The sequence below is a fragment of the Hevea brasiliensis genome, chromosome 9 (genome assembly GCF_030052815.1).
Source record: "Hevea brasiliensis isolate MT/VB/25A 57/8 chromosome 9, ASM3005281v1, whole genome shotgun sequence".
In the NCBI taxonomy this organism is placed as follows: Eukaryota; Viridiplantae; Streptophyta; class Magnoliopsida; order Malpighiales; family Euphorbiaceae; genus Hevea; species Hevea brasiliensis.
Window position 1 is genome coordinate 97,643,345 of NC_079501.1, and position 10,702 is coordinate 97,654,046.

The following is a 10,702-nucleotide window of genomic DNA, read 5'->3' on the forward strand; positions in this document are numbered from 1 at the left end:
ATAGTGATTCAGATTTTGCTGGTAGTAGATTGGATGTAAAAGCACTTCGAACTTGTCAATTTCTAGGTCATGCCTTAGTTTCATGGCACAAGAAAAGCAAACCTCTGTTGCACTTTCTCTGCAAGTTGAATATATTGCACTGTGGAAGTTGTGTTGCATGATTTTGTGGATGAAACAACTTTGAAGACTTTGAAATTAAATTTGATCACATTCCCATAAGATGTGACAATACTAGTGCTATAAACCTATCAAAAAATCCTGTTCAACACTCTAGAAGCAAGCATATTGAAATTAGACATCATTTTATTAGGGATCATGTTCAAAATGGTGATATTCAAATTGAATTTGTCCCTTCAAAAAACGACTTTTTGCGATATTTTTACAAAGCCACTTAGTGAAGAAATTTTCTGCAAAATAAGAAGAGAACTTGGTATGATTGATGCTTTTGATTAAGTTTTGATGCATTCTCATGTTTTTATATGAAAATGAAGTGATATATGTTGGTTTGTAGTGTTAAAGATGCATTCTGATATTTTTGGTGCAATTTGAAAAATTCTGGATCATATCAGATATGAGCGATGTCTGCAGAATTTGATCTCAGTGGCATACTAATCCGTTTGCTAATTTTCTTGTTTGCTAAATGCTTTATCACTGCTCCTACTTTTTCGTTGGCAAACTGGAAGTCAGGTCTGATTGCTCTAAAACTCTAAAATTATTTTTTTTTCGAGCGCCTATTCTGCATGTTTAAAGCCCATATTACTTAAATACCCCTCTACTTAAAGTATTGCATCATTATGTATTTAAGGGCAAAATGGACTTTTTAACACTTTGATTTGTGCGGGATTCAATTTTTCTTCTGAACCATCAGTCTTCTCGCCGTCTCTCCTCTGCTACACGCTACCTATTCCCTGCAAAAACCTACAGTTGTGTCTTTTCAAGTTTTAAAATTCAAAACTTCATTTCTTTCCGTCGCTCCGTCTCCCAGAACCCGAACGGCTGTGTTTTTCCTTTCCACCTGCAAACCCATTTCAGTCGCACCATTCCAAGCCATCGTCTCCCTTCATCGTTCTCAAATACTTCCGAAACCCATTGGCAGTGAATCGATTAAATCGATTGTTTGCAGATAAAAAATCCCTAAAGTTTTTCGTTTCCTATATTTCTCTAAATCTGCCGAAAGAAATTATTTGCTGTTGAATATTTTTCTTTTGCCTGAATCGATTCGCACTCTCTGTTTCAGTATATCTCAGGTATAAAATCTAAAACTTAATGGAATCATGTTTTACATTTTGTCTATGCTTGTTTTATTTGCTTTCGCAATATGCTGATAATTTTTTTTTATTATTCTGCTTGATTTGCTCTCGCCTGTTTGTTCTGTTTTAGCGCTCAGTTGTTAATTTTTTGGGCATTAACATTTCGTAAAATGTGGTATATAATAATAAATTGATTGCCATGGATTCGTAAGAACTCAAATATCTCTTGCTGTCTGTTCTAATTTTTTTTTGCCATTGCACTCTGTTGTGCTAAATGAATGATGATATGCTTCGATTGATTATATATATAAATATATATTGGCTGCTCACATCGCTGAATTTATAATCTCAGTCTTCACTGTCCTTACGGCCTATTTTGCTTCTGAGATTGGTTATGGCGCGAGCCAAAGGAAAAGGGAAAGCCAAAATCCCCACATATTCATCATCGGACTCAACTGACGCAAGTGTTCCTGCGTCACCTCCTCCGCAAAAAGATGCTCCTCTGGTAATTGGTAAACCAAAAGAAACACCCAAGAAAAGAACCAGTGAGCCAGTTCAAGAAAAGGGAACGAAAAAGAAAAAGACTTCAAAAGCTCCAGTTGTACATATGGAGAGGGCTATTCATGAGCCAAGGTATATTCACTGGCCTGCTTTTATTGAAGTTTCTGTTCCTTTGCAATCCTTGTTTGAGTATCAAAAATGGGATAAACTGTGTTCTGACACTGAAGGAGTGTATGTGGATTTAGTGCAAGAATTCTATAAAAATTTGAGGGTTGATGATTCTGACAAAGATGAGTCTTTTAAGGTGAAAATGAAAGGGACAATTTATGAAGTGACAGTAGCTAGATTAGCTAAAGCCCTAGGAATTCCAAACAGTGGGAACAAAATCTGCTCCCACAAAGATGTTTTTGCTGTTGGTGGATTTAACAAAAGAGATTTTGAGGGTGAAGTGTTTAAAGGGGAAGTGAAGGATAAAACTAGCATTACCCATGCTCATCAACACATCAAAATTCTTCATAGTTTTATCATTTATGTGTTGAATCCTAGAACTGGCAGTCCCAACTATTTGAGTACCCTTGACCTCTGCATAATTTGGCATATTGTGAACCAAATTGAATTTAATCTTGCCTATTTTATGCTGAAGCAAATCATGAAATGGAAGCCACCCTATAAGCTACCATATGCCCATCTTCTAAATGGTCTGTTTAGAGATTTTGGGATACCTTTGGAAACCAGAAACTTAGGACCAATATGATCCCAATCACTAGTTTGCAAAAAGATGATGATGGTAGAAAGCTTAGATTTGAGCAAGGTGCTAGCTCCAAAGATAGTGCAAGTGGTACTTTCAATGTTGAAGGTATTTTGGAGGAAGTAAACAACTTGAGAGAATTTGTTGAAATGGAACTTGGAGAGCTACAGAAATTTAGAAGTTTTCAAACTGTTCTTATGAATGCTCTTGACTCTAAAGTTGATGGAACTTTGATGTTGATGTACAAGATTGTGGAAGAATTGTTTAAAATCAAAGTCCATTTGGGTATTTCAACCACTGAGGCTGGAGAAACCAAGAAGGTCACATCGGTTCTGTTCCTCAAACCGAGAAAGAAAAAGAAAAGGAGGAAGTGAAAGAAAAAGAGGAAGAAGAAGAAACAGAAGAGGAAGAGGAAGAAGAAACAGAAGAAGAGGAAGAGAAAGAAACAGAAGAAGAAGAGGAGAAAGAGGAAGAAAAGGAAGAAGAGGAAGAAGCTGAAGCAGAAAAAGATGAAGATGAATCTGATGATGAGAATGGTAATGGAGGCAGCAAAGAAGGTAGTGGGAAGGATATGAGTGACTCAGAGTCTGAGGCAGAACCCGAGACACCTGCTCCTGCTGCTCCTGCAAAAGGAAAAGGAAAAACAGCTCAAAAGGACCAAAGAAGCAAACAAAAGGAGGAAACTGGTAAACCCTCTGGCAAAAAGACTAAAACTGGCAAAAAGTCTGCAGCTGAGTGCGTACTATCATTGCCATCGAGCTACCAGCTGGGCCTATTGTTCCTTTGACACCCGGAACTGAATTGGCTGCTGCAATTCTTCAAACCTTGAGTGACAAACCTGTCAAGCCCAAAAAGCTGAAAATGGGTGCTCCAAAACCAATAAGGAGAAGTTCCAGGCTGAAAGGATAAACTGAATTCTGATTGAATTTTGTCTAACAGTCTGTCTGTTAGTTTGCTACTTAGTTTGCTACTTTTAGTTTTTCTGAACTTTAAATTAGTCTGCTATATCAGTTACTGTTTTGACTATTTATTCACTGCACTTAAACTGAATTTTGACTTATTCACACATGCATGATTTCTCCCATATTCTTTTGATGCTGACAAAAAGGGGGAGAAAAGTAATGAATGAGTAATCTTGTTGATATTACTTGTGGTTGATATAGTTTGTGAATAGTATATTGTTGATATAACTTTATGGTGTGCATATTGTTGATATCACTTGTGAATGATATACAGTTTGTGATTAGTGTGTATATTGTGCATACTTAGTTAGTATCTTTAGTCACACTTGACTCCTTAAGAAAATGCTTATGAATATTTTATTGAAAGTATTAAGGGGGAGTTATTTGTGATTAATTGTTGATATAAGCACATACATAGGGGGAGTTATTCTCTCATATACATTCATACACATACTCACACTTATCAATATTTACATGGTGATTCAATTGAGTTTTGTCATCATCAAAAAGGGGGAGATTGTTGACCCCACAAGCTCAAAGGAGCATAGATTTTGATGATACCAAAACTCAACTAGAATCAAACTAACATTGTTTTAAGTGTTGTGTATCTCAAAGAAAAAGGACAAAAGGATTTCATGATGGATTCGTGCTTCTGAAGAAAAGATGACATTCTAAGGATAACACAGGATGAATCAAAGGAGATCAAAGAAGAAAATGTTACCTTCCAAGGCTGCATTGAAAATCAGAATTGAAGGTACATATAGTATAGAAGTTAATTTTATCTTTTAGGATCTCTTGTGAAAAGAATTGAGGAGTAAAAGTCAATGATACTTATTTTTAATCCCTCAAAAGATTTTCTTTTAAATATCATTATTGGCCTAAAAAGTGTTTGACTATGATTTGGTGTAAAGTTTTATAGTTTTGAAAGTTATGCAGAAAAGTTTTCCTGGTATGCTAACTGGTTTGCTACTTATTTTAGTATGCTAACTGGTTTGCTATTTTCTCAAGTATGCTAACTGTCTCAACTCTGCACAACATCGCAGAAAACGACAAAATAACGGCTATTTTCTTGAAATTCGTATCTGTAACGTTCAAATGAGTTCTGCAATGGTAAAAAACGTTCTAAAGCTATAAATACACCTTCCTTTGGCCATTTTGCACTTAATGAAAGTCCCTCTACTGTTCAAAATCTTTAAAGCTTTCATTCAAAGTGCTCAAAGTGATTTATTGCTCATCATTGGCTTATTTATTCAACTCTTCTTTATAGATTTTGTTGTAATTGAGTGAGAGTGAGTTTTTAACACATTATTATCATTTGTGAGAGGTTATTCAAGCACCTATTGAAACTTGGTTGTGATAAGTGTTTGGGATAACACTTGGTAGAAGTGTGAAGCTACTTGTAAAAGCTTTGTTGAGAAGATTTGTAAAGGGCTTTGTCTCTTGCCTTGAAAAGAGAAGAATAGTGGAGTGAAGACTCAAAGTGGGATCTTTGAGAGAGTGGATGTAGGCTAGTTAAAGCCGAACCACTATAAAAATTCCAGTGTTCATTTTCTCAACCCTTGCTCTTTACATTTATGCAATTTAACTTTATGATTGATATGCTTTTGCTGATTTGAAAATTGATATCATAAGCTGTTGATCTTACTGCAGACTGAGAAAATTAGTTTACTGCTAAATCTGCTTTTACTGCTAAAACTGCTGATATCTGATTTAATCTGCATGTTGTTTGATTTGCTGTCAGTTGGAATATTTGGTATCTCGCTTCGTTGTGTTAAAAACGTATTCAGATTACTGATATATTTACTGAATGCTTATATAGTCTGTTATATCAGTATACTAATTGCATATAGCTTAACCTTGAGTCAACTTGTCAATAGAGCTATATTGTTCATATTTCACATTAGTCAATTAAGTTGAACCTAGCTGCAATTTTCAAAGGTTTTGAGCAAGAACCGAAAATTGTTTTTAAAGTTCAATTCACCCCCCTCTTGGACATATTTTGGGACATCATATATATATATATATATATATATATATAAGCTTTACTACTTACTACATGGAAATTTTAGAATGAGAGGAATATTATATCTCTTTAACTTTACCACGATATAGAGTTTGGTATCATAATTTTATTGAATTTAAAATAATTTTTTAATACAAAAAGTAGAAAAAGAAAAAATGATGCATCACACATGGATATAATGAAAAAGAAAAGGAATATTTTAAATTAATTGAATAGAGATTGAACATCTCTTGCATATATATAGCGTCAGAAGGACAAAAGTGAAAAGAGAGGCTAATCTCTATGAAGCGTGCTCAGGGGACTTGAGATCATTTAGAAGTGAAAAATAAAAAGAGGAGTACAATTTAATATTTTTGAATGTGATTATGTTTTTGGCAGATTCCACTTTTATATATATATATATATATATATATATATATATATATATATATATATATATATATATATAATTATCGCCACATATGAATTTAAATTTTTTTAAGTGAATTTTTTAATAACAAAAAAGAGAAAATTACTATTATAACCAGATTAATAACTTGATCCTTATATTTATTAAAAAAAAAAAAGTTAGTTCTTAAATTTTAATTTCATCATACATTTTTGTCTCTTCGTTTATTTTTTCAAACTTTTACTGTCAAGGTTAAATGCGTTCATCTTAGATTTACCATAATAAATATTATTGTCCATGAGTTTTTATCATTAATAACATTTTTATTCCTTATTAATTACCTTTTAGTTCCTTCAATAAGGATTAAACCGACAAAAATGAATGGATGGATTAAATAGTTAATGAAATCAAATGTGAGGGGGTAAATCATATATTTTTTAAAAATATTAAAACTAAATAATTAATTTTAGGAAAATTTACTGTTTGATCCTTAATTTTTTACCCCTAATAACAATTTGGCCCCTAAATTTTGGAAATTGAACATTTTAGTCCCTGACTTTTGTTTTGTTAAAAAATGCAAGTCCCTCCATCGATTCTATCATGAATATCTCCCCATTTTCAATGGTCATAAGAGAGAAATTTTAAATGACTATATTACTCCTCTCTATTATCTCTATCTCTTTTTTTTTCTTCTCCCCCTACAGATTCTCTTTCTCTATCCACCATTCTCTCTCTCTCTCTCTCTCATTTCCCCTTGTTCTCACCCCCCCCCCCCTCTCTCTCTCTCTCTCGTCCCCTATTTCTTGCTGCCCCGTCCTTATATCTCCTCTCCCCCTATTTCTCCCTATCAGAACTTGACCCATGAAAACATTTTTATTGAATCAAATCAAACCTGTAAAACTAAAAGCTCACCGTTCTCAAATCCTTTTCAAGCAATTGGGATAGCAAATTGCTTTGGTCACCTGGAACCCACAACATTCATCCCCTTATTCACATACACACTCAAACTCTCACCTCCCTCATAAATCATTGTCATGGTCGACAGGTTATAGCCACTGGAACACCACCCCACCCCCCCATCACCTCCACCCACCAAATTGACATCATCTCCACCACTCCTGCCACTACAACTATAGCCTATAACAATTAAACAACTTGTCGAAAATGAGAATGCCACCTCATTTTTGGCAATTTTTTACTTCTCTAATTTCTGTCCACAACCACAATTATCCAATTCATCAATTATACAATTGCAATTTATCCATTTACTGATTTAAAATGCAAAGGAAAATCACGAGAAATAGATAATCATTAATGATACAACAACTTACTATTGAATTCCAGCAAGATTACTCGAACATGGAAGCTTATTTCCTTTACCCAGTGACCCTCAACCTTATCGAAAGTCTAAACCAATAAAGTAGAGGAAGACGATAAGTAACTATGACCACTAAAATCCACAATAAAAATCATTGGAATTACTTTGTAAAAATCAAATATGCTCAAATCTCAAGTCCCAAAAGTTCAAAAAAAGGCGTAATAATTCTTTTATATTCTGATCAATATCCAAGTATTTGTACATGCATATATAGCTAAGTTACAAGAATTGGTAGGAGCTAATTTTTAGCTATTGACCCTACAATCAAGGACTCAAATTACAAATTCCTATTTTACAAAGAATACTAAAAACAAGCCAACAGATCACTAAAATCAAGCATAAACTATCTCTACACTCCCCCTCAAGTTGGTGCATAGATGTCACACATGCCTAATTTGCTTACCACTTTGAGAACACTTGACTAGAAACTGCTTTAGTAAGAACATCAGCCAATTGATCCTTTGAATGAATCTTAGGTAACTCCAGTATCTTCTCATCCAATTTCTCCTTAATGAAGAATCTGTTTACTTCCACATGCTTCATACGATCGTGTTGAACCGGATTATGAGCAATATCACATGCAGCCTTATTGTCACAATATAGTTGAATTGGTTCCTTAGGTGGATAACCCAAATCCGTTAAGAGAAGTCTCAACCATAATGCTTCACATATTCCAAGTGCCATTCCTCTAAATTCTGCCTCCGCACTTGAGCATGCAACAATATTTTGTTTTTTGCTTCTCCATGTAACAAGATTTCCTCCCACAACAGTGAAATAACTAGAAGTAGATCGTCTATCATTTATAGCTCTAGCCCAGTCAGCATCTGTATATACATTTATGCCTTGAGGGTCTGCAAATTTTGTGAACAAAATTCCCTTTGCTGGAGCAGATTTTAAATATCTCAGAATACGCATAACTGCATTCATATGTTGCTCTCCGGGATTATGCATAAATTGACTTACAACACTTAAGGCATAAGCAAGGTTTGGTCTTATATGTGCTGAGTACATCAACCTTCCCACAAGTCTTTGGTATCTCCCTTTATCAACTGGAACTTGATTAGGTTCAATACACAATTTCAAACCTTCTTCAACAGGTGTATCAGTTGGTTGACAAGCTGTCATACCAGTTTCCTTTAACAAATCTAAAGTGTATTTTCTTTGGGATAAAAAAATTCCTTTAGCTGACCTAGACACTTCAATCCCAAGGAAAATCTTTAATAAACGAAGGTCTTTCATCTCAAATTCCTTAGATAAGTAGCTTTGAAGAGCTTTCCTTTCTTCAGGATCATTTCCAGTCACCACCATGTCGTCAACATACACAATAAGTGCTATGATCTTACCTTGTTGTCTCTTTAAGAACAAAGTGTGATCTGCATTACTTTGACTATAGCCAAATGCCTTCATAGATTTTGTGAACCTTCCAAACCATGCTTTTGGAGATTGTTTCAGCCCATATAGTGATTTCTTTAACTTGCATTCTTTATGATCTTATGCTTTTGGTATCATGCACCCCGAAGGAAGATCCATGTAGACTTTGTAAGACAGCTCACCGTGTAGAAAGGCATTCTTCACATCGTATTGTTGTAATGGCCAATCCAAGTTTGCAGCTAAAGATAATAAAACCCGAACCGTGTTGATTTTGGCAACCGATGCAAATGTCTCCGTATAGTTAATTCCATAGATCTGAGTATATCCCTTATCCACCAATCTTGCTTTAAAGCATTCTATTGTACCATCTGCTTTGTACTTGATTGTATACGCCCATCGACATCCAATTGTTTTCTTTCCTGGTGGACAATCAACAATCTCCCATGTATTATTTTTCTGTAAGGATTTCATCTCCTCATTCATAGCTGCTTTCCACCTCGGGTCAGCTAAGGCTTCCTGCACATTGTTAGGAATAGACACAACAAATAATTGATTTATAAATGACTGATTTGATTCCGATAAACGATGATTAGACACATAATGACTCATTGGATATCTAGCTTTACTAGGAATTTCGGGTTCATAAGTGGGTTTAGGGGTACCTCTATTGTGTCGTGGTGGTAGTTGTTTCCTTGTTGGTTCAGATACAAACTCAAGAGCATCCTCAGTTGGCGACGAATTTTTTGGTACATCAGTTGCTTGTGGTGTGAGGGATTCAGGCGATAGTGAACTCACTACTTCAATTTCTTGATTTTCAGAAATACCCAAATCTGATTCTACCATATCTTGGTTACCTTCCAAATCTTGATGTTCACCACCATAGATTTTTATAACCTGGTTATTAGGCACAGAAAGTCCCACTTCTTCATAATTTAAAGAGAAAACTTCCTTTTGGCTCTCACACTGAAGTTTTGGCTCAGAAGAAAAATACATAGAAGCTTCATGGAAAACAACATCCATTATAACAAACATTCATTGGGTTGGAGGATGAAAGCATCTGTACCCCTTTTGATGAGCAGCATATCCCAAAAAGACACAACGCAATGCACGAGGAGTTAGCTTATCTCGCTGGTGCTTATGAAGATGTACATATGCCACACAACCAAAAACATGAGGAGTTAAATTTGAGACTTCTGGTGTAATAACTGCTTCAGAAAGAGCTTGTGATGGTGTTTGAAAATTAATGGTGCTAGAAGGTACCCGATTGATCAAATATGCTGCACAAGCGAGTGCTTCTCCCCAATAAGATAATGACATATGAGCTTCTATCAATAAAGTACGGATAGCTTCTAACAAATGACAATTTTTCCTCTCAGTTACTCCATTCTGCTGGGGTGTATTAGGATAAGTTGTTTGATGAATAATTCCTTGTGCTTCCAAATATTGTTGAAGTTCAAAGCTGGAATACTCTCCCCCATTGTCATTGCGTAGAACTTTTACCTTTGCATTATATTGTGTGCAAATCCTTTTATGAAACTTTTGAAACAACACATTCACTTCACATTTGAACCTCATCAAGCACACCCAAGTCATTCTGGTACAATCGTCTATAAAAGTGACAAACCATCGTGATCCACCTAAGGTATTCACTTTGGATGGACCCCAAACATTAGAATGTATAACCATAAAAGGAATTGAACTTTTATTCATACTTGGTGAAAAAGACACACGGTGACTCTTTGCAAGTTCACAAACATCACATTTGAAACTAGAACCATCAAATTTTGCAAATAACCTAGGAAATAATTTCTGAAGATAGCCAAAGGAAACATGTCTCAATCGTCGATATCATAGCCAAATATCAGATTAACTTGTTTGATCCTCAGAACTGTCCACCGATAATGCTTGACGTAATGATTTGAGCTTTGTGATTCCAAGTCCAAGTAATATAACTTCCCTCGTCTAGTACCATAACCAATCGTCTGCCTCGTTTAGATGTCCTTAAACACGCAACATTCAGGCCAAAAAATCACAACACAAGATAAAACAGTGGTAATTTGAGAAACAGACAAAAGATTATA

The 10,702-nt window shown here is 35.0% G+C and overlaps 1 protein-coding gene across 1 annotated transcript; it reads left to right on the plus strand.

The window, feature by feature from the left end:
• Positions 1-1,644: 1,644 nt before the first annotated feature.
• LOC131182986 (uncharacterized) lies at positions 1,645-3,286 on the plus strand. The gene is made up of 2 exons (XM_058152559.1): positions 1,645-1,883; positions 3,049-3,286. Exons 1-2 carry the CDS (start codon positions 1,645-1,647, stop codon positions 3,284-3,286), a joined length of 477 nt encoding a protein of 158 aa, XP_058008542.1.
• The last annotated feature ends 7,416 nt before the right edge of the window (positions 3,287-10,702 follow it).

Coding starts and splice junctions, on each gene's coding strand:
- LOC131182986 (XM_058152559.1), top strand. CDS start 1,645: ATGGCGCGAGCCAAAGGAAAAGGGAAAGCCAAAATCCCCACATATTCA. Junction 1,884..3,048: donor AGGGCTATTCATGAGCCAAG/GTATATTCACTG, acceptor TAATGGAGGCAG/CAAAGAAGGTAGTGGGAAGG.